Genomic DNA, 26,099 nt, shown 5'->3' with positions numbered 1-26,099 from the left:
AATAGTTTTATTTGGGGAGTCTGTTGTCAGAAAATGAGTGGCAGGGTACGCATGCCAGGTGCTAAGATTGATGTTGCCAGTAGGTTGTTAGTTTTTAGTACATGATCCAACAGATCATTAGTACATGTTAATTGCACATGTACTGATGATCTGTTGGATAAATATTTCTCAGTTGCAGATTACTGAGAAAATGCTGCAAGTTAGTCACACTGTATTTGTGTCTGCAATTCTGCCTAGACATAATAGGGGGAGACTATGCTGAAAGCCTTGTGGATTAACTCAAGACTTGAGGGGCTCCGAATAGCTTTTGGGGGGAAATTTTTTATCAGTGTGGCCTACCCTAATAGATAGAAATCTGTTTTTTGATATGGAATGAATTTGAACAAAGGTGGTGTAAGCAGTTGCTAATATCATTGAGGCGGCCTTAAGGATTCAGGGCAACTGCTAGTTAGGGGGAGGCAAGGGGTAATACATAAACACATTTATCTGGGGATATGGGTCAAAGTAATGCTTGCACAATCTCACACACTTTTGTGCATAGTCTCAAAGGAAAAAATGCCTTCTGATTTCAGAAGTATGTATAGATGGTAGCAATATTTTAAACAAAAGCAAAAAATTCCTAGGAAAAAGTACTGTTTTTATCAACTACATGAGATGTATTGATAGTCACATCAAACATAAAAAGGCAAACCCTGATGTGTTTTCACACTAATTCTAGGAGTGTAGTAAATAAATTTGATGAATTTGAGGTTAAGTCAACAAATGCAGACATATTAGAATATGTTTTTGATATTTCTGTTTTTGAGTTTTTGTTTTATTCTAATGTATAGGAGAGATATAACAGAAGGGAAGAGGAGGGATTATTATTTTAATTTCCAGACACATAAATTCAGGACAAGTGTAGCCAATATATACTTGTAGATATATTGGATGTGGTTTTATATTACATAAGCATTGGGAAAACAAAGACAAGTTTTATAGACCAGATAGCTCTGATGAGTATAATGAACATGTTTAAATGTTCACTATGGTCATCTTCAGTCTCATTCTATTTCTTTAATGAACATCTTTAGTATACCAGCAAATCAGAATGTCTTATTATGGGGAACTTTGATTTTCGAGAGAGAGTATAGTAGTTACTCACCTGACTACCAGGACTGCTGATGTACGCTGGTTGCTTCCTTACATCAGCAGTCTTTGTACATTTCTAATGTGCTTACATCAGCATGTTAGAGATGTACAAAGAAAGGAAATATTCTCAACCTATTTATCAGTAAGGATCCATCATATGAAGGAATTACGGGAGAGGAATTACATTGTGTACTAAATTGGGATCTATTTAAAAAAATTACCACAAAAAGAACAGGGAGCAGTTTTTACTTTCACAAGAGGGTATCTTTAGCTGTTATAAAGAGAGTATTGAAGGAGTCAGGTGAACTGAGATTGTAATGGTCTTAGGTGCCATTTAAGTTCTTTTCAGTGGAATCAAATGGTAACTAACAAATACAAATGCTAAATATTTAAGGCAGTTGTTCTGGAACTATCAAGCTTTTTATATCAACAAAAAGGTATTCTTCAAGATCTAGACTAAAATGGATTGCAAAAAACTGATGACCTTAGTGGTAGACAAAAAAGATGCATGGGATGATTATAAATTATCAGCAAATTCTGAATCCTATAGTAAATATAAATTTTCTGTGTAAATAAGATCCGGCACAAAAATCACACTCTTCCTTGAATTTTCAAGTTACTCGAGGGATTATGAAGGTACCAAGAGTGCAAAGAACAGTAGCAAGGATTTCTTTGCTTATTTTAGCAGTAAAAAGAAAAGAACCAGCCATATTCGTTCACTTAATATGGTAATTGTGTTATGATCCTGAACTAGTTTTTAATAAGCTGAATAAATATTTTGCATCCACATACACTTGTGAGGAGTTTTTAAAGTTGAGGAAACCAATGATCTGGCTGACTAATTAGGAGTTTTCAGGCTTGTACAATAACTGAAAAGATACTAAAAGAGAAGTTCTTACAATTAAAAGGAATAGGGCACCATGAGCAGATGGAATCTGTCCAGTTATACTGAAGAAAACAGCAAAAGATATAAGCAAATCTTTAGCTGTTATAAAGAGAGTATTGAAGGAGTCAGGTGAACTGAGATGTACAAACATGTCTGTTACCAAGGTGACTCAGAGGATGAAATGGGCTATAGATCTGCCAGTTTGACTTCGGTGCCAGGGAAGATTATGGCATCCTTAGTCACATCGGGACAGATATGGAATTATAAGGGAATCACAGTATCTCTTTGTTAATGATGTCTAACTAATCTAATTTTTCTCTGAAATTGTCAGTAATAATAATAATCTTTCCTGAAAAATAGTCTACAGAAGATTAAGTCTAATGTCAACAAATATCTTCTCTCGTCTTCTCAACCTCCAACCCAAGCATGGTACTAAGTACTATATGTTCTAATACCTCTTGTGTCTGGGGTTTTCATTTAAAAAAAAAAAAGTAAAGATTTACTTGGATTTCAGTAAAGCTTTTAATACAGTTCCACATGAATGATTATTATATAAATTGGTGCAATTTGGCATTAAGGGCATGTTACTACTTTAGATAAAGAGATGTCTAAGTAGTAAGAGGTAGAGTAATTATTAATGACCATTGCCCTTCATGGACTAATGTTCTGAGTGGGGTTCCACAGAGTTTGGTTCTTGGCCTCTTAGCGTTTCTAATATTCATTAATGATATCGATGCAGGTATTTTCAAATTTAATGTCTAAGTTTACTGATGATATTAAAGGTGGACAGGGTGTGCTACCTCACAAGAACTTAGATAATTATTTGACTGAATTGAGAAATGACAGATGACTAAGGTTTAATGCTGAAAAATGTAAGGTCCTGCATCATGCAAGATTAAACATACCGCCAAACCTAAGATTATAGATAATGAAAATGACTTAGTAACTATACAATCCAATATGAAGTTTTCTGAACAGTGTGGGGAGGTTTCTAGCACCGATAATGAAATGATTGTTCCATTCTATAAATCATTAGTTAAGCAACAGAGGAGTATTCTTATTAAGAGACTTGGTTTTGTAAGCTGTACTGTTTGCAGCTAACTAGGCATCTTAAGTGGGGGGACCTGATCAAGGTGTTTTACACCTTAAAAGGTTTAAGTAAACTACGTTGAGGGGAATTTTTACATTTAGTCAAATAATATACACAAGTGGGTATAAATTTAAATCACTTTGACCAAAAGAAAATTTGTAGATAGACATTGCAAATTTTCCTTTAGTAAGAGTGACTGACTGTTGGAATAAACCCCCACCTACCTTTGTGGAATTTGGAAGTTTATTTAAATTTGAGGAGGGCTTGGATAAATACTTGAAAGAAACAGAGAAATGAAGTGAGGTAAGGTGACATTGGTTTTGGTTATCTTATTTATTTTTTTTTTTGGCTGGAACTATTATGTATGAGCTTGCTACCTTGCATAATTTTTGTAATACTACTACTACTACATAAAGATACTCATTCCTTTGCTTATGCAGAGTGGCTTTATCTATTATGTAAGGTGCCGAATAGTGGGGGGTATGTTACCAATCTTGCTGATAGCAAAATGGCTATCAGCATTGCCAGTTTTGCTTATTTTGCCCTTGATGAACATTATTGTGTGAGCAGCATAACAGGCTTAATTCCCCTAATGTTGTTGTGTCAAGAGAGGAACTGTTAAAATGCTTTGTAACAATAATACTATGTTGAGGTGATGTGACCATTCACATGATTAACACCTGCACTAATGGCTCCATATTTTACTATGGATCCTAACATTAACCACAATAAAGGAAGCTGCATGCATCCTATTGTGGAGTTCACAATTCTACAATAATGTGAGTGCCGGGCCATTTGAAATTCATTTTATCTTTGTGTCTGTATTTTCATAGAATTTATTTTTTTATCAGTTCTTAACTGATTTTATTTATTTTTTTATTATCATATATTCTTAATGTTTGTGTCCATTGTAAGAACTCTTTATGTATGGTTCCTGGTGATTAGTGCCTTTTTTTCAAAATGATCGTTCTTTTGCAAATTGGATCACCTTTCCTCTTTTGGTCTGTCTTCCGAAACCATACTGTTTACCTTGCACCCTTAACTACCCTCTCCTATAACTGTATTCCAATCTCCCATGAAAATAAACATGCATTTTATACTTCTGTTTCTAGACTAAGGCGCATTTAGGGCTAGAGCCTCAAGCTGCGAACAAATTTAGACTATGTATATAAAGTGCTTAGCATCATAATACACAGCCATTTCTGAATATTTGCATATATTCAGAAATGGCTGTGTATTATGATGCTAAGCACTTTATATACATACTTCTGTTTTTTAAATGTCCTAATATCCTTCACTGTTTCTTTACCTTGGTCACAAATTAATAATCTGGCCTATGAGCTCAAATATAATAATTATTTCATTACCTTCAATTATTTTTGTTTTTTTTCTTTCTGCAGGTTCTTATTTAATATAACTGATAACATTTTGTTCTCAACTTCATTCACCATCTTTTTTTTATATACCCTTAAGAGGTTCCTCTCATTAGCTTAAATCTGAACATCTTTACATGAATCCTCATGAGAATATGTGGTCTTACCACTGGTCACTTATATGAAGAGGAGGAATTTCAAATCCTCTTGATAACCCAAAGAATTCTTAAAGGCCTCTTCATTAGAGGTGTAGTTAGCTAATATCAGGAGAAGGGAATGCGTTTTGCCACCATTATTATGGATTTTCCAGTCCTCACAAAGTGCAAATGGCCTGTATTAAGGAACAAGACCATTTGCATATTATGAATAAAGAATAAGCCTATATAAGGAACTCAGGCCACACACGCAGAGAGAGAGAGAGAGAGAGAGAACAGATGGGCAGTCTTCTTCTACCTTGAAAGCCAGTGTGCTATAATCCTTGCACTCAATATGCCCAGCCTTGCTGAGTTGTTTCTCATTTCAATAACTTGTGATATCATAGTACTACAAACAAAAATGATAATATACAAGATGGAACACAAATTATCATATGGTATATATTAAACTAATTTTTTTTAAAAGTAAGAAAGTAGTTTTAGCCTTTGTTTCTGTTTCTCATTGTGCTTTAAATTTCTTATGATTTATTTCCACTTGTTCTTCTAGCATAGCTGCCAACTTTCTGGATTTACAACTGAGAATCAACTACATTCACACATGAGTAATTCTGTCTTTTTTTAATCGATTTGACCCCACGAAATCTCACTGCAATTGATAAGATAGAATCGTCATCTTTTTGCAAAAAAAATGCAGTTTTTCCTCTTTCTTTATATCATTAAAGAATATGGCCATGATGAACACTTGAGAATAGTTTGCCACAATAAAGAACATAATAAAGATTAATAAAATAACTTAAAATTTATTAAAAAAACTAATACAATTAAAGATTTATTTTCAAAGAAAATAAATTACACATTTTCAACTTCTAAACCAGAAATTCAGAGCTGAAAACTGCTTCCAAGTCAATCACAATTACAAAAAGACCAGTGAGAGACGAGTGCAGAGACCATTTGTGTTCAATGTAAAAAGCAGGTTGGCTTTACCATAAGGTATTTTACCTATGAGATGATTTGTATGCTGATACAATCCAATGAAGTGTGACAACTTCAAATATTTAATAAACTCACAGCAGAATCTATATTCCTTTATGAATAAACTTGGTAAATTGCAGATTTAGTTTTGCAGCCAGTGACTTTGTGATTTCCTAAGAACAAAGCAGGTTCCCTTATTGCACTTAATAGCCTGCTATTTCATAGATAGCAAGTTACCTATAGTTGTTGGATGCATTAAGTTAAATATTATGTAACTTTAACTTACATATAATGGATTTGTGGATTTATTGGATGATTGTTTTCTACAGCAGCATGTTCGAAAGGCAACCAGAGGGAGTAATAATCTTGATGTGATTATCAGCAGTGATTATTCATGCATTAAGAATCTGCAGATAAAGGAACCACTAGGTGGCAGTGATCACAGTGTATTGATGTGGGATTTACTCAAAGATGTAACTACCATCAGGGGTAAAGGGAAGGATTTTTGCTTTTGTAGAGTTGACTACAGTAGTCTCAGTTTTTAAATTCTATACATTGGGACCAACTGATGTTACCAACAACAAATTCTAAATGGGAAGCATGCGAGGAAGTAATCTTGGAAATTACTAGGCTTTTTGTACCAACTACGAAATACTATTCAAGGTTTAGGCCTAAATGGATGTCAGATGAACTAATGAGACTTGTGGCAAAGAAAAAAAATGTATGGGATGCATATAAATTATCAGGAGATACAGAAGCCTATGGTAGATATAAGCTGGTCTGTAATCAAGTCACAAAGGAGGTTAGACAAGTGAAGGCAGATTATGAGAAATCTTTGGCAAAGAATGCAAAAAAAAAAAAAAAAAAAAAACAGCAAAGATGAATCAGATTGGTCCACTTAATATCGATGGTTCGATTGTTGACAATTCTGCTCAGGGCTGATAAACTGAATGAGTATTTTGCATCTACATTCACACATGAGGGATTCTGTAGGAAAATGGAGGCCAGAAGCTTATCAAACTAACATGGAGCTAAGTGATTTTGTAATAACTGAGAACAAAGTGGAGGAGAAATTGTTGAAGTTAAACATAAGAAAGGCACCTGGATGGATGGATCTATCCAGTTATATTACAGTAGGCAGCAAAGAAAGTAAGCAAACCTGCAGCCATGACCAAAAGGTGACACGAGTAATTTCAGACATGTTAGTTTAACTTCTGTTCTGGGAAAAATAATGGAGTCGCTGGTTAAAGAAGCACTGCAGGATCATCTAGACAAGACTGCAGTTATAGGTCATGCACAGCATGGGTTGGTTAAGGGGAAGTCCTGTCTGACCAATTTGATTGGATACTACAATGTGGTCACATAGGAACTGGGTGCCAAAAATGATTTTGGTATCATATACTTTGATTTTAGTAAGCTTTTGATAGTGTTGCACATGGAAGACTGCTGTACAGATTGGAGTATTATGGCATTAAGGGCAAGTTGCTGCTATGAATAAAGCGATGGATGAGTGGGAGAAGACAGAGAGAGTGGTAATCAATGGACACTGCTCTTTGTGGACTAATGTTATTAGTGGAGTCCCCCAGGGTTCCGTGTTGGGCCATTGTTATTTTCTGTATTTATCAATGATATTGATGAAGGTATATCAGGCTTAATGTCCAAGATGCAGATGATATGAATGTTGGATAGTTGTTAATGACAGTATGCTACTGCAACAGGATCTAAAAAAGTTGAACAGATTGGCTTAGAGGTGTCAACTGGTTTAACATTGACAAATGCAAAGTACTGCATATGGGTAGCAGTAATCCAAGAGTAACATACCAATCATGCAGTACTACACTCAGGATAGTGGAGAATGAAAAAGACTTGGGAGTAATTGTGTAGTCAGATATGAAGTTTTCTGAGCAGTGCAGACAGGCTGCAAGAGTACCTGATGGGGTCTTGTCAATAATATATAGGAATTTTGCCAACAGGGATGAAGTGATTATTATCTTGTATAAGGCAGTGGTCAGGCCACACCTTGAATACTGCATACAGGTCTGGAGACCTCATTTTAGGAAAGATGTTGAGCTACTATAATAAGTACAGAGATAGGCAATGAGATTAGTGAGTGCAACAAAGGGTTGCTAATATAGTTAGCAAGGGTTGCAAGATAGGCTTAAGTTTTTCAAATTGCAGCATCTGGAGAGTAGGCACCTGCGAGGTGATCTGAATGAAGTGCATAAGGCCTTGAATGGTTTGAGCAAGCTCACTGCTGATGGGATTCTTCCTCTTGCTCAGATTCTGCACTTGAGGGGGTATAAATTCAAATTGAGGAAAAACAGTTGAAGAATAGATGTGGAAGTTTGCCTTTAGCCAGTGGATGGTTGATTGCTGGAACAAACTGCCATCTGGCATTGTGGAAGTTGACAGCCTAAATAAATTCCAGCCAGAACTAAAACTATTGTAGTGAATGGAATGGCTGGGTGAAAATGGGAAGGAGTTTTTTTTTTTTGGGCTGATGCTTTCTTGCATCATATGCCTCTGCTAATGCTAATAATCATGTTTGGAGAACCAATTCATCGTCCAATAATGCTATTCAGAAACAAGTATTTTTGAACCAAATTAAATGAATCAATTTCACGATATCATTATTGAAGGTAAAAAAATAAATATTTTGCAGATCAGTTCTGTCAATTTCAACATGAGACCCTATCAACCACTATTACGAAAGAAGAAAAGGTTGATTTGGTCGGTGGAAACTGACAATTGCACAGGGAAGCATGAGATATAAGTTATCTTTGGCATTTTAATAATTCCTTGTAGCAATGCTGAGTGTCAAAATATTCAACCAAGTGGGGGGGGGGGGGTAGTTTCAGGCCATTTCTTGTGCAGTTTTGGAAATGCTCTCTGACAGTCAATTGTAAACAGCAGCACCATTGTTATAAACAAAACTGACTCAGCATTGCTGAAGAAGTGCAAAGTTCGTTACGTTTCATAAAAATACACAAGAAAGTTACTCTTTTGATGAAAATTTTGAATTGATTTTTGGTCTACTATTGGGAAAAATCAAATCAAGATAATTTTAAAAAATTGATATTTAAAAGTTTATATACAAAGTTTTTATTTTTACAAATTTTTAAAATTCCATGAAGAAACTACTCTTATAAGCCCACATACATTCAGCACTTGTGAAGGAGTGAAAAAACAAGACTGTGTTGCAAAAAATAGACTTTACAGTGTGAAATTATTTATAGCAAATTGAAAGTAATTTAATTCTTTCTGACAATATTTTTTAAAGTAGTAAATTTTGTAGAGTAGTTGTTAAATTATATAAGGAAAATCTTAACCTAACTAAAATCGAACTTTGCAAAAAAAAAAAAAAAAATGAAGTTTTTATTTTATATTGAGAACTTTTTTTTTTAATTTAATGAAAGATCTGAATCAGAATTATTAAATTTGGGGTTGCACTCCCTATTAAGCACTGCATTTTTATTGGTCTCTTAAGGTGATGCTTACTATAGCATAGTTCGAAAGGTTGCCCTATCTAAGCAACACCATTGTTCCCAGGTAAAAATATCAAACTACACTTCTGATCATAACAGACACAGACTATTAGTTTTCATGTGTGGCATGGCACCTGGTAGGTTAATGTTTTTTTTTTTTAATTTTTGGATTTTTTTTTTATTCTACTTTAAGTGCACTAATCGATTGCAATACTACTTATATAATATAATTTTTTAAATTTTACTTCAGCTATAAAATATAATAAACATGAAACTAATAGTCACTACATTTTACAGTTCAGAAACCCATTAAGAGCATGGAAAATTCAAACATATGCAAAGGCATGTATTAATGTTTTGTCAAATAAATAAAGCCATAAACAGATAAAACAATAATAATTGAAATAGGAAATTTTACATCAGTAATAATACTAGTTTACAAATTTAAGTTTGTTCACTGAGGGTTTGAATTTCAATAGGTCCTACTGCCGAAATATGTTGCTGTGATTTCAGATATGACTTAGATTTTTTTCTATCACATCCAGATACATCACAATTTAAGAAATAAAAAAGTACAGTAAACCCTCGCGATTCGCGGTATCTGTATTTGCGATCGCCGATTTAATATAGAATGAAACCTAAAAAAATGTGAATTTTAAAGCGCTGTGAATATTTTCCGCCATAAAAAAACATGGGCGTGGCTAGAATTATCTTTCCTGGTCAAAACAGCGCTCAGTGGGTGGGGGGGGAGGGGTGACAAAATCGCGAGCGTGGATGTTTCTTGCTAATCCTTGTTCAGTATGTGTTATGCACTTGTCATGGAAGGTTTCATCGTTTGCTTTTAATTTATATGCTTATAAATTGAACAAATTTATAAATTGATATGCTTACAAAAATGATAAATCTATCGTTTTGCAGTGTAAAACAGACTTTTTCGAGCGTGTTAATGGAAAAAAAGTGACTTTATTGTGCACAAGTTCTTTCTAACCCGTACAAAAATATGGCTACGAATAACAAGGGAAATGTGAAAAGATCAAAGAAGGTGATGACATTAGCGAATAAAATTGAGTTATTAGACAAAATTTCTAATGGTGAAAGTGTCTCCTCAGTGGCAAAACATTATAAAATCAATGAGTCAACGGTACGATCAATCAAGAAATTGGAAGAAAAAATCCGCCATGGTGTCCGTGAAAACGCGCTAATTGCTTCAAAACTTTGCTCTGTAACTCGTGATGTTAAATTAGAAAAAATGGAAAAAGCTTTAAATCTGTGGATAGAAGACCGAACTCAATAAAATTCCGTTGAGTTCACTCATCATTCGTGAAAAGGCAAAACTCCTTTATCAACACTTTAGTGAAACTGGTGATAGCACTGGCAGGATAAGTTTTTTTTGCTAGCAAAAGCGTTGGTTTGAAAGATTTGTTTGAAATTTCTAATAAATATTACATTTAATATTAAATTGTTTCTTATTTTCATTTCGATGCCATATGCTTGCATTTCACTATGTACATAGTCATATTATGAAGGTACATATAATACATACATACATACATAGACAAAATTTAGACTAGTTTTTCTTATATATTTCATACTTTGGAACGGAACCCCTTTATTACTATGGGAGCCATAACTCAGTATTCGCGTTTTCGGTATTCACGACATTTCTCAGGAACATAACCCCCGCTATTCGCGGGGGTTTACTGTATTGTTTTTTACGAAAGTATATAACTTTATTGTATTTAGTAATGACAAATTGATAGGATTACACTTTCATATTCAAAAAATACGTAAATACTAACAAGTATTAATCAAAATTCTGAAACTTTCATTAATCAGATCTTTGCCTCTTTGTTTTAAAAGAACGTTTAATCATTTTTCTTTTATGTACAGTTCCAGGTTTCTCTCTTTTTAAACACCAGCAGTAGTCAGCCATCATGCTTGTAATCCATATTCCCTGGTACCTCTGCTCCATTTCCTTTATGTCCTGATGGAATCTCTCCCCTTGTTCTTCGCTCATCTGTGCAAGATTTTCGGGGAAAAAATCAAGATGGCCATGCAAAAAGTGAATTTTGATGTTCATATTGCAATCTAAATTGCAAAGCTTTTCGAGCATATTTTGAACAAATTTTTCATAATCCTGTGATTTATGATTTCCTAGAAAGTTTTCCATTACACTTTTAAAAACGATCCAGGCTTCCCTTTCAATGTCAGTCATGGCGCCTCCGTAGCCAGGTAGCAGGAACAGCAGTGCATAGCACATGCTTCTTGATTAGACCGGGGTTCAAGCCCGTGACCACCAAATACGGAGGATGCGGAAAGGTCAGGGAATGACCACCGCATATTCCCGGAGCAATATGGCCTTCGTTGCTAATGCTCCTAAAAACCAAACAATTCAACGTCAGTCATAGTAGTTTCAAACTGCCAGTCTAAAACCAATTTTCTAATTTGGCGACCAATAAAGATACCCACTCTCCTTAAGTTATGCATCAGATAAACGGGAAATTTACTGCAAAGGTACTTAAAGCAGTTGCCATCCTTATTTAATGCTTTAACAAATTGCTTCATTATGCCTAAGTTGATATGCAATGGAGGTAAAAGTATTTTATGTGGTTCACCAAACTTTCATGCGCAATATTTTTTGACTCCGGTGTAAGATTGTGCCTCCAAGGCCATTGCTTCTTTGTCCAATGCAGTGCTTTAGCTCTGCTATCCCATTCACAAATAAAGCATGGCATTTTAGTGTACCCACCCTGTTGCCCCAACAACATACATAACACTTAAGTCTTCACATAGTTGCCATTCGGGATCTTGATATTTAATTTTCTACAGAAGCAACTTTAGATTGTCTTAAGTTTCTTTTAAGTAGACTGAATGAGCAACTGGCACAGATGTGTACTTATCTCCATTATACAAGAGAACACCTTTTAAACTAGTCTTAGAAGAGTCTATAAATAGTCTCCATTCACTAGGAACGTATGATGGAGCTCCTAAGGCACTTATTAAACTAGCGATATCGCTGAATTATATAAGCGGACCTTCTTGTGAAAAATACTGTATAAACTCCCTTTCACGATTTCTGTACCAGGAAAATGATGTACCTAGAGCAAGTACGTTCTTCGCTTGAAGTCTGGATCCCAGAATTTCAGCAGCGTACTTTGGAAGACCTAAGTCCCTTATTAAATCATTCAGTTCGACTTGCATGAATTGCTGTGGCATTAAAATATTTTCTGGTTGATAACATTCCTCTTTAGCTTCTGCTTTGGTGGAAGAAGATGTGGACTCCAAAATGTCCTTTTTATATTTTGAATTGTAACCTTTAACGTCACATACACAAAAGTAACATTCGGCATGGCTTACTGGCTCGCGCCACACCATAGGAATAGCAAATGGCAAGCACACCTTTTTTCCTTGATTCCATTTTCTAAGATGTTCGACACATGCATGGCATACTTTATGCAGTGCCCACGATTTATCCTGATCACTTAGTTTTATGTCAAAGTATGCATAATATGATTTTCTTTACAAAACCGGTAATATTTCGGCTCTGCTTTACAGGAATAAAACAACCACATGGGTAACAAAATATGTCGGGACTGTTAATACACTTTCTGGTTGCCATACTAAAAGAAAACTAACACACATTGAGAGCTCACAATGGTTTTTACAGGAGTACTGTGACCGCATAAGAGATGTGCCACTTATATAGGCTCTGTGGTTGAGTGGACTGTACAAACAAATGAGTACATGCTCAGACAAGTTTAACCTGTATCTACACACAGAAGGCTCCCAGACTCCATTCGGAAAATAAAATTCTGGGAATCACAGATGGGCCGGAAGAGCAGGGTGGGGGCTATCTACCTTCCTGGGTCAAGGTTGGCTACCTTGTAGTGTGTGTAGTTACGGGTTAAACATGCATAATCTTTTGTATTTGAGGCAAATACTTGATACTGATTACGAATATAAGGGTATAAAACTTGTAAACCATTGCAGAAACTATAGTTATGTACACATTTGCGTATAATACTAGATAATATTTTGTTAATGAATTGTGAAAAATCTTTACGTGATAGCAACAAGTGGACTTCGGTTTAGTAATCAGTAAACATGCATAAATAACTGCCACATACTTTTACTCAAACCCCAGATACACTGTAAACCAGTGTAATTTTCAACACAAAAAGCACACTTTGTACAATAATTACATATTAAAAAAAAAAAAAAAATTTTTTTTTTTTTTTAAATATATATCTAATTTCTGTAGCAAACATGCCAACCAAGTTAGCCAATGAACTAGTTTTGGTTTCAACATGTTTGCATGACACTGAAACTGGCATATTAAAGTAGAAGGCAAAAGTATTCATGCAATTCCTGACACGTGCATTGTACATATAATTCCAAGTAAACAATTGTTCATTTCTTAAGCCACTGGAATAAAATTTTGAATATATTTAGCAAAGTACTGAAAGTTTCAATAATTAACATTTTGTTGAAACTTTCTTGGAGAGAGAGAGATTAAATTATTAATAGGATTAAATGTTTCCATAATATAAGATGACTTTTGCTTTTTTTGGCTAATAAAATATGCAAATCTTCATATGAATAGCATACACATGTATTTCTTACTGATTAGAAACAAATCTTTTGACTTGTATAAGATTCCATGTAAAGATTCAGCTGCTTACTTTATATAGGACATTGAAATAATATTTAAATTGCAAACTTAAGAATTTAAATTCATTTTTATGGTAGGTGGTGATGAACACAATAGTGGCCTTCGTACTGGAGTCTTTCCTCTTTAGAATTCAGTACAAACGTCTTATGGGAGATATGGACAGTAAGTTACTACCTGAAACTTTATTATATTTCTTTGGAGAGAAAATAATTTAAGTTAACTAATGGTACTAGTTTACAATGTCATGCTGCTTCACAGAACAGGACTGAATTTTTGATAACTGACGATCTTTCAAGTAATGATAAACAGTATAAGTACAGTTATCCAGTATTACTTTTATAGGTGCCTAAAACTATACAATGAAGTGCTGAATGTGATGCTAAACTTCTCATTCACACCAATGTATACATTATACAGGGTGTCCCAAAAAGGTGTAACCAATTTTAAATGTTTGTAACAAATGTGATTTTAATGATAGAAACACAAATCCTGTGCTAAATGTGAGAAAAACAGTTGAGGTTTTTACTGACATTCAACACGTGCACCACTTGTCACACAAACAATGTCTAATCGGTAATAAAGTTAATCCCATGTTTTTTTAAGGATGTCATGCTTAATCATGGTAATTGCATTTGTAATCCTGCACTTTAAGTCTGCAACAGGGGTCTTGTAGATTGTGTCTTTGATGAACCCCCATAAGAAGAATAAATCACAAGGGGATAAATCTGGTGAACGTGGTGGCCATGCAATGGCACCATCATGCCCAGTGTGGTGGCGCTCCATCCTGTTGGAAAATAACCCCATTTGGCAGTTCATCCAATTGAGGATACACATAAAGCTCAAGCATGTCCAGGTAATTAACCATCCTCACAGTCGCTTCGTGAAAGAAAAAGGGTCCAATAACATGATCAACCATGATGCCACACCACACATTCACCTTTGGGCTATCTCATTGATACTCCTGCGTGCAGTGTGGGTTTTCAGTCCTCAAAATTCTGACATTTTGCTTATTCACCTATCCCAAAACATGAAATGTGCACTTATTCATGAAACAAATTCGTGTCATTACACGTTCATCTTGTTCCATTTTCTCCAACATGTCTTCTGCGAATTGTTTACGTTTCACAGGGTCATCCCAGGTTATGTGCTGGAGAATCTTCAGTTTATAAGGGTGCATTTTCAATTTTCTTTGCAACACTCTATGCACTAAAGTCTTGGGGATGGCCAGTTGCTGTGCTGCTGTTCTAACGGATTTTCGAGGACTACGAACAAATGCGTCTCTCACAGCTTCCACTCTTTCCTGCATCAATGCTGGTCAACCAGGGTTTTTCTTAGGATGGACACTACCTGTTTCCTTGAATAGCTGATACCACTTTCTGATGCTGTTACAGGTTGGTGTCTTTATCCCGTATTTACTCCTAAAATTACGCTGAACCTGCGTTTCAGACTGGGTTTCAATAAACCACTCCACTACCTGTGCTTTGGTCACGGGATCCATTTGTTACCTCTCTACTTAAACTTCAGGACAACTGTCACAATCTGCAAAAGAAAAGAACGGATTATTGAAGTAAAAACTTCAACTGTTTTTCTCATATTTAGCGCAGGTTTTGTGTTTCTATCATTAAAATTACATTTGTTACAAACATTTAAAATTGGTTACGCCTTTTTGGGACACCCTATACTTTATTTCCATTGACTTATTTTTAAAGTCAATGGAAATAAAGTATAGGGTTTTAAAATGACCTTATTAATTACTTAATAAGGTCATTTTAAACTTAATTTTAAAATGACCTTTTATTACTGAAAACAGATCACCAGTTGCCCTTTCATGAATTGTTGAAAATCAAAACTATAAGTACATTGTAATGTACTCCTTCATAAGTACTTTACAATTTTAACCTTGAACTTTTAGTAATCATATTTTTTTTTAGGAGCATTGGTGACTAAGGCCATATTACTCTGTGTAAATTGTGTGTCCTCAGGTTGATTTTCTGTTTTGCTGGACAAAAAACCTGAGTTTCCGGGAGAAAAACCATGCTACCCTCACCCGACTAACTGGGCCACGTTGTGAAAAAGACCCATAAAAATTTCTCCCTTCATCGACGGGATTTGAACTCAGGTCTTTTCCAGCCAGTGTGGGGAGGAGGGCGATTCTATCAACTGTGTTACTCAGGAGGGCTTCAGTAGTCATATCATCAAAACATTCACCATAGATAATAGGTGTGATAGTAGAACTATCACACCGAAGATAGTAAAGGTATTTAAGGATATGACTACTGAAGCCCTCCTAGGTAGCACAGTTGATAGAATCTCCTTACACCTGCTGGAAAAAAACCAGAGTTCGAATCCTGTCGATGAAGGGAGGAATATCAATGTGATAGTTCTACTATCACACAGATCATACTTCCTGAATGAACTGACTCTGGCCATACATTTTTCCATGTGCATTTAACGTTGATGGTTTTACTTCTTTCAGTGATAAAGCTATGGTTCTGATACAGTCCACAATTGAGAAATGTTTCCATGCCTCTATTCAATAGATTTGGAATCAATTTTTTCCAAAATCCATTGTAACAATTTTCTGATGGAATGAGTTTTAATGGTGGATATAATGCTATGATCTAATGGCTGAATGAAAGAAGTTGTATTAACCCAGTACAACTGTGGCAGTAGGAACATAACTTCAACGTTTGGATGACAAATCTTTTGGATGGCCTGGTGTGCTATCCAATAATAATAAAACTTTGACATCTAGATTTTTCCACAAGTTTAATGAGTACAAGATCGATGGCATAGAATGTAACATGGGAATTTCCCTACCAAAAATACAGGGATCTCTTTTTTTTTTTTGACTCGGGAGTCAACAGCAGGGACTCAAAAAGAGTGGAAATGTTGAAAAATTACATCCAACATAATAGCAGGGTTTTCCTCGCACAAAAGCTCAAATTTCAAACCTCTCCCTGTTATGCGAGATTTACTGAAATTCTCTGAGTTAGAGCGAAACCATGTTATATAAGTACCGTACCGTGCTGTGCGAGAATTGCCGCAATTTATCAATCATGTTAGAACGAAACCGTGTTGTAGAAGTACCATGTTATATGGGGATTGCCTATATACCATAATATCCATCATAAAAAAATACATAATCCTTACTCCATTATGAATATACAATTACCTACTCAAAGTAATCTAAGGATGCGAGGTCAGGTGATTGTGGTCTGTTCTGACCAATCCATCAGTTATTGTAATCCTTATTTAAAAAGTCAGAAACATAAGGAAAAGTGGGCTGTTGCATTTCAGTGGCATGTTTTCCAATAGTTCCCTCACATTGTACTGCAGAAAATGTAGGTCATGCCATTCCTAAAAACTTTGCTAGTACAAAATAAGAACCAAGAATATGCTAAACATTGAAGGAAAAAGTCTGTTGAGAATTCCATTTCTTTTAAAACACTATTCATCTGTAACCAAAACACGCCTGAAAAATTGAGAATTACATTACAGAATGAGACATTAGCAAAAATTTCTGCATTTTTTATATCTTGTGGCACCAGGTCTTATACAGGCATGCTGTGAAACAAGTACAATTGCTGTCTGTGTCATGTCCTACACACACTTGCAGATGAAACATTTATGCAACTTGTGGTAGGAGATACTTGTACAGCATAAATTTGCAGTTTGTCAATGTTCTTCTATCAGTGTATGCTCATAATGGTTTCAGTGAACCTGTTTCCCTAAGTCATCTCTCCACAGCAACAACTGTTTTACAATTTGGTACTCGTCGAGTTGGAAATTTTTCAACACATTTGCAAACAGCAACTACAGAATTCTTATGAACCTCACTGTAAATTTAAATCATATCAGTTAACTTGGCAAAAATAAACAGATTTGTAGGATCTTCCGTAATGTCAGTTTAACAAATGCCATTCTGTAAACAGGGTTGTTGTGGAACATCAGACACATTGATACTTCTAGTAACACTGGTTACAACTGAGTAATTGGTATTATTCATGGTTGGTGTTGGAACATATGTTTTTACTGTTTAAAGCCTATTTTACAGACATTTTTATGACAAAGTTGAACTTAATGTTTTGTCATTTTACACAGTTTTGTAATTTATGATTAGACTTTAATAATTCAAAAATAGACTTTTGAGATGGTTGTTTATAGGAGGTCTTTTCTTAATTATAGCTTTCAACAAATGTAGAATATATTCCTACAGTTGTTCCATGTAACTTTGAAACACTGTGTGTGTGTATATATATATATATATGTATATATATATATATATATATATATATATATTTTTTTTTAATTACAGAGGACAGTCTAGTCAAAGTTGATATTAGCTTAGGTGCAGATGAAGTTGAATTCTGCCATAGCAAAAATAACATACCTGTCTCCCAGTTAGAATCATATTCTGAAGTTGTTGAATCCTGTGGCATTACCTATCGAGGCACTCGCACACGTACTAAATTTTCTTTCAGCCTCAGGATGTATGCAGATGAAGTTAAAGTAAGTATTATTTTCAAAATAATATCATTGATGATGATAATTATTAAAAGTTCACTTAAATGAAATCTCGAGTTGAATTTTTTACTGATTTAAATTTCCAATTTAGTATAAAGTTCAGTGCAATATATTTATTAAGGAATATAGCTGAAATAACCTCCAGAGATCTTAAAGATATTCTACCTCCATTGACTTTCATTATGGAAAGTAGTGCACACATTTTTTCCAGCCCATGTGATTGTATTCATTGTCAAAATAATTATAAACTCCTCTTACCTAGTGGTCAGGCAGGAATATAAACAAGAATGCTTTAAAAACATTTAAAAGAGAATTAAATAAAAAGATACGTTTGTAGCTTTTTTTTTATTTTTTTTATATTGTAAGGGTTTTGTAAGAGAAATAAATGACGGCAAATCATAGAAGCCGCAGAACATCAGCTCCAAGTGCCAAGAATCCTTCCCAAATGATCAAGCAGTGTGGTATGATCTCATAGAGTGCTTCTATTTGATATTTAGTTCTTTCCATTTATAAAGTAACTGGTTCTGTGTTACAAGTAGTCAGCAGTATTAGTAAGGAAAGTAACTTTCTTTTTCTAGTCTTATTGGATTATTATACAAATAACCTAACTGCTGCTTGGTCACTCCCCCCGGACAGAGGAGCAAACCACGGGCTGCAGTGCATTCCCACCACTTAAGTCTTCAAACTCCTCAGACTGGCGTGGTACACACAAGGCCGACATGACACTTCTAATCCTAAGAGGTTAAAAACTACCCAACCTCAACACGACTGTCCATTTTTGATATTTGTTCATTATTGAATCAGAAAGTGGGTAAACTGTCGCCTTGTCTCATTCAGAAATGTCTAGAAAATGCTGCTAGTTCACAGAGGATGATCAGGTGACACCAGTCTGGCAATCTACTCGTCAAAACTGTAAACGACAAATGCTTTCCAAGTTTCAACTTCTGGAAGAGTCCCTGCCAAGGTAACTCCTCACATAAGTCTAAACTCCACAGTTGTCATCTATGAATGGGACCTAATGGATGGAACTACAGAATCAAAAGGTCATAGACAAAAACACATACTTATTAGAAGAGATAGTATATTGGTACCCACACTTAACATCATTCTAACTTTCAGCACATCAGTCTTGCTGAATAGTGCCACTACTTAAATTGTTGAATCTGCTCATTCATTCAAAAATACTACAAGCGTGCCAAAAATATGGATTCCTAACCTAATTGTCGAGGAATTCCTATGTTATGCCAAGGACCATGCTCAAACTGTCTACAACTCCCAAATTGCAAAATGTCTGACCTGTAAAGGCAACCATCTGTCCTATTCCAGAGCATGTGTGAACAATGGAAAATCAAACCAAAATAGCTGCTAACAGTGAGAACAGTGTCCCAATGCTGTTTTAGGTAGGTGATCATAATTCAGTGATCACTGAGTGTATATATGCATACACTCAGTGAACAGGAATTATCAATCCCTAAAGACAATGATGAAAGCAAATCAAGTAATGTGCTTGGAATATGTTACATTAGAACTCTGAATGTCAATAGGATAGTGTCTCTAAGGGTCCACAATTCATGGGTATAAACAAACATTACACCACACCACCGAAGGCCTAAATTTGAAGAGATGCCTTGCATCATGGAACAGCAGGAAACGATCTTACAGTCTATGAGTCACATTATGCATCTTTTAATCAGAGATATGGATAATGGCTGGGGTAAATTCCATCTACCACAATGAAGTTAGGAGGAGGAAGGAAGGATCATGGTGTGGGACTGTTTCAAATGGTTTGGATTTTGACCATTGCTCAGATGACAGTTCTAATACCAAAAACTATATGCTGATTTAAACACTATCTTGAACAATTCTGCAGCTTCATGATTCTATAGCAAATTTATACACTGGCTGATTAGGAGTGAATCAGCTAGTGTATAAATTCGCTGCTTCCATTTTGCCAGCTAGTAACTGAAGTAAATCTGAATGCTGTATATGTAGGAGGCATTGAGGAGCTGTGTATATTCTTGCCTACTATGTGTGCACCATATCCAAAAATTTCATTAATTTGTGATGTTATCTACTCAATGCATCAGGAATTGTCAAACAAAGAGAACACACTTATCTTCTAAAAATCTAGAAAGATCTAAATTTTCAAAAAACATCCTCATACATTTCACAAATATGTGGTCTCAGTTCCAATCTCAGTGATATCCATTTCCACTTTCTTTTTCTGACAGAATTTCAGTAATCAGTTATCTCAACCACCACTCTTCCCAGTTGCTCTAATTATTAACTCTCTGATTTCTTTTTGCTTTGAAGGTGGTACTTGTGCATATGTAGTGTCTGATATTCCTTGTCAGGGCCTTAGGTGGGTGGTCATAATTCATAAGAATATATATGATCAGAAATATGAACATAATTCCTGATCTGGAATTCCCTCTTTAATCTCCTCTGACTAAATTTCTTTACCTCATTTTGTCACATTCACCAGTTGCTTCTGTCATTCTCCTAACACTAAAAACCACTCAGAATTCTGACTTCCTTCCTTTGAAACTAATCTTTCCCCAGTCCAGCTTTCTGTGGCAATTTTAAGTTCACAACTCTCACTGGTTTCACTTTTCTAATTACAGGGACCCAGTTGGTCAAAATGCTGCGACTTTTGTGATTATTCATGATTTCACACAGCTTGTTAATTTACCAGGATACCAGGGGCAATCCTGGCCATACTCACACACATCCAGCAATACTGATATCTTCCTCACCAACACCCTATCAAATACATGGTTAGTGGCCCTCTAGGCACCTCAGATCACAACTTTTTGATGATCTCTTCCTCAGTGGAGCCTTTTTCCATTCTTTCTCATGGCCATTCTCATTTGACATTTCAAGAATGTGTAATGAGATGATTTGCATGATTTCTCTTGATTAACTTATTCACTTGTAGGAATGAAATTCTTTATTCCACATTCCATCCTAAAGTCTCATCCTTTATCTAAACCCCAATTTTTCAAATAAATGTGCTAAGGTTGTTCAAAATAAGAATGTAGCATATTGCAATTGGCTTATATCCAAATTTCCATCTTTGTTTTCTACGTACACTAAAGCCTGCAACTACTGCAACACAGTTATTAATCAATCCAAACTCAATTTTGATCAGGCCAAGAGTACAAAACTTGCTTCTTGTCCAAATGGTACTTAAACATTCTGATCTCTTGCCAAAACTGTTGGCCACATCTTCTATCTAGCTGTACTCCCACCTCTGTTAGAATGTCATGGTTCTATTTCACCCTCAGTTAAAGATAAAGCTGACTTAACTCTAGTATTGATGACCTCGGTAAATCACCTCCCACCATATGCATACTCAGTACACTCCAATCAGTGTCTTCTGTGGTCTTCCAACAGAAGGACATTAGATGAATTCTGAACGATCTTGATGCCAGGAAAGCTCTAAGTCCTGATCTCATTTCTTCACAAAACCTGTGCTTCTGAACTTGCTCCTGTTCTTTCTTTTTCTTATACTTGGAAATTTGATCATATCCAGCCAGTTCCTAAAAAGATTGACAAATCCTTCCATACAGTTATTGCTCCATTATACTGTCACTTCTTTCCAAAATAATGGAGAAATCCATCAACTCTCAACTCATACTATCTTAAAACCTTCCAGGTGGTCACCAATATGGATTCCATCAGCATAGATCCATGGGTGATATGTTAGTCTTGGACAGTTGATGTTAACATTTCTAAGGCTTCTAAAGCCATCTTATGGATTGATGATTTTTTTCTTTTTTTTTTTTTCCTTGTCATTTGGGTATCCAATTTTCTCTCTGACTGCTCACTTGTGGTCTGTTAGATAGCTCTCCATCTTCTGATTTCATTAATGCAGGTGTTGCAAAAGGTTTGTTTCTTTCTCCAACTCTTTTCCTGTTATATTTTAATGACCTTCTTCCACTGACTGGAAATCTTACCCATAGTTTTACTCATGATAGCACACTTACATTCCAATTTACAGTTTAAAAAAAACTTTGCTTTGCAAACACAGCTTTAACTTCTCAAATATTAATCTTCAATTCCTTAAATGCTGGTCTCAAAGCAAGTCTCCAATAAGGCAAAAAAGAAAAAATCTAACTTCAATCCTTCTAAAACTGAGTCCTGTCTTATTTCTCACAAAAAAAAAAGTCTACTCCTATGCTCATCTTCAATGACATTAAGATTTCTAAACAAAGATCACATATCTCTGTTAGAATTACTCTGATTTCTCATCTCTCTTTCCTGGCATCACAAATATCGCTCCCTCTGAATCAAAAGAAAAGAAAAAAAAAAAAAAAAAAACTGGTTTCTTTTTTGCTCTCAGTGTTACTTTTCTTCCAAACAACTACTGACTCTACAAATCTCAGTTTTGGTGCATTAGTAGCTGACACTCCAATCAAACTCAAACTTTCTGTATGTGGAATATTGTTCCTACATCTGGAGTGGTGCTCTAAAAACACCGCTGAAGCTTCTAGACACCATTCAAAAGAGGGCATTCAGGTTAATGACCTGTTTTTTATGAAGTCTTTCCACTCTGTCCCATAGACATTCTTTCTGCTGCATGTCTTTTCTATGGATATTTTCCATGGGTGCTGTTTTCCGAATTGGATATATAACTGATTCATAAATTGATTATATAATTGGATAAACCAGTCTGAACATGTGCCACAACCATGTCGGTATCCATTTACTGTCCAACTCCCAAACTCAAGAGGACCAACTCTTCCTCGTTTATCTCTTCTACTTCTGTTCTCTGGAATAGTCTTTGTGTATTTCCTGAAAATTGCAGTTTACAGAAATTAAAGGCTACTAAGTATCAGGTTCTAATACCATTCATGTTTGGTGTTTTCATTTAAAAAAAAAAAAATATCATGATGTCATCACCTAACTCTCCTCTCTCATTCCATATACCCTTCACCCACAATTTGTGGTATAGTCTGCTGAAACATTGCATTTCTCAGACCAAAATTTGTTCACGAGGAAAAGTAGTATAAATGCAATATGGAGAAACTAGTGAATGACCTTGACCTGGCTGTAGAATTTCTTAATTTTAACAAGCCACCTAGCCAATCCATAAATAAATCTGATTGAATACCTTTGGGATGAAACAGAATGCTGGATTAGGGCACATTCAATGCACTCTCATCTACAGCTAAAATAGTGCTCCCTCTAGTGCACTGAAGGATAAAGAGACAAATTCCTGCTAATTGCTATAAAGAACTGATTAAAAATGTATCGATGTAATCATTGAGGCCAAAAGTGGGCTTACATTTTAATTTTTTCATTAAAACTTGCATTCTCACAAATGTGACTGTGAATACTTGGGTGTGTGCACACACACATGTGTGCTCTGTCACGCACACACTCAAAGATGGGAAAAATACAATTTCTCATTTCCTAAATTCAGTATCAATTTACACATACATTCATAAGCCAAATTAATTATACTCATTATTTTTTGTGTGAGGAAAAGCACTAAATATTAGTTTTGCACTTTAGATGTGGTTATTGGATGCTGAAAGGGAAGAACAAAGGCAAAGAGAAGAATTAATTGCCAGGCTTCAAGAACAAGCAAGAAATCAACAGGAAAATAGAATATGGGAAGCACATAGACGAACCTTCACAATGTGATTGTATGGTATTTTCTCTTTGGAGATGCAAATAACATTATCCCAAGATTCTGATGGACCACTGTAAATATCATACTGAAAAATATTTTGGTAATAACATTATACTCATTCTAGTCTCTAATGAATATTTGCATCCATAGAGATCTACTGTGCATAAGATGTACAAATTATTTTTTACAATGGAAAGCACAGTGCTTATTTTTATTTATTTTTATCATTAGTGTGTGCTTTAGATTTACTGCTATGTCTCTTTAATTAGTAAGATTGAGATCTACAATTGTTGTAATTTTGGTTTTATTACCTATATGTGGTGTGTATTTTTATGCATACACAGATATTTTTTTATTTAAAGTTTATTTTTTCTTTAACCAAAAATTCATATATTTCCATCCAATCTCAGTTATAGATTGTCACTGCTCTTATTGTTTTGTACATCTATATATTTTTATAGTGATGACTTATTAAGGTTCTGGATTCTTTTAATCAAAGTCTGCAAACTTGAAATGATTTTATTTATAATTAATTAGTCACTTTTCTAAAGTGTGTGCACGCTCACATATATATATTTTTATAACGACTTATTAAGGTTTTGGATTCCTTTCATCAGTCTATCAACCTTAAATAATTTTATTTATAATTACTCACTTTTCTTAATATATCTAATATGAGAAAAGTTTTTGTTTTAATGATAGCAGTGGAAATACCGGTAATAATAATGCTAGTTGAATAAAATTGAAAACATTTTTTAGTTTTTTGATAAAAATAATGAAAAAAACTCTCAATAATTATGAAAATCAAGAATTCTCACTTTCTAGCAATAGTTTGCAATTTTATATATATATATACACACACACACGTTTGTAGATATTGTATAATAAATGAAGGCTTCCATATTGTTCAGAAAAGGTCTTCCTAGCATAATTAATATTAATGATGATAGAATAATGGTAATAGTTATTAGTTAATAACTATTGGTAACTATAAAATAATTAATAGAATAGAATACTGTTAAGATAATAATACAATACTTAGGATAACAGTAGAGGTGAGCTGATAGTGTATTAGCGGAATACTAGAATTAAACTTGAATCATGAATAAGTGTGAAAAGAAAATAATCATCACAATCTGATAAAACATTTTTTGATTGTACTATTATTGTTAGATTAAATGAATTTCAAAAAATATTGACCAAGCAAACTTGTCACTTGCTGAAATGAAGGTTTGAGTTCCTCAATTACCTTTACCATGCTGCCTCTCCCCTGAGTTTTGATATTTTGCCATAAATTAGCTAATCTTTGCAGCAAAATACTAATTCCCAAATGAGAAGTTTTTTTTTGTGAGAGAGTTACAGCCATTGGTTACCTTCGGTAGCATTGCTATCTCTTCAAGAAACAGATACATTACCCAATTAAATACACACCAAGAGGCAAATTCAAAATGCAATATTTTGAAGTCTAAGAAAGCTTGCTGGTTATTCTTCTAAACTAATAAAATAAGTTAGTAAATTATGTTAATCACTATTTCCAATAGTTGTTATATTATATATATCCAGAGAAATAAAATAAAGATAGGATATTGTCTCACAAAGCTTCACCCCTGTTTAGCAGGATATGATATGTTGAAACTTTACTCAAATTGGGATACAGTCAATTCTGCTCTAATGCACATTTTCACACACGAATTTGCTCCCACACGACTGATACACTGGTGTTCAAAGAAAGTGCATCACCTAGGAATTTCACATTTCTAACACTTTTTCACGATTGTATGTTACATTAATGACTAGCATCACAAATAGAAATATAAACAAAAGATATTTATTAATAGTTAAGGCAAAGCTAAGTAATATTTGACAGGTGCTCTCAAAATATTCCAAAATGAGCATTTGCAACTTTTATACAAGTTTTGGTAAACACGACAGTTATGGCTGAAATGTTATCAAAGCCCTCAGTTTGTTTCAGTTTATCATTTTAAATGGAAAACAAAATGAAAAGTTCACCAGGCGCAAACTAATATTTAGTTGAACCCCCCTCTGGCCCTGATGACAGCAGTCACTTTTGACAAAAAGGCATTGACAAAATCAATTTCTTAAGATAATCAACTGATAGTTAGTGGGTCCAAACAGGAATTATGGCTTCCTGAAGTTCACAAAGGGT

The 26,099-nt window shown here is 34.6% G+C and overlaps 1 protein-coding gene across 1 annotated transcript in view; it reads left to right on the top strand.

Annotated features, from left to right (window-relative positions):
* LOC150085996 (two pore channel protein 1-like) overlaps window positions 1-24,069 on the top strand; it is a 312,161-nt gene extending 288,092 nt beyond the window's left edge. The window contains exons 22-24 of the mRNA XM_090374763.1: window positions 13,842-13,926; window positions 18,083-18,276; window positions 23,812-24,069. Coding sequence (XP_090230889.1) covers window positions 13,842-13,926; window positions 18,083-18,276; window positions 23,812-23,943 — 411 coding nt within the window. The 3' untranslated portion in view covers window positions 23,944-24,069. The remainder of the gene's footprint in view (window positions 1-13,841; window positions 13,927-18,082; window positions 18,277-23,811) is intronic.
* Window positions 24,070-26,099: the final 2,030 nt, after the last annotated feature.

This window comes from Mastigoproctus giganteus, chromosome 5, assembly GCF_048544385.1.
Source record: "Mastigoproctus giganteus isolate SK-2022 chromosome 5, ASM4854438v1, whole genome shotgun sequence".
NCBI classification, from domain to species: domain Eukaryota; kingdom Metazoa; phylum Arthropoda; class Arachnida; order Uropygi; family Thelyphonidae; genus Mastigoproctus; species Mastigoproctus giganteus.
The sequence above is the reverse complement of the archived record's forward strand: the minus strand, read 5'-3'. Positions and strand labels throughout refer to the sequence as shown.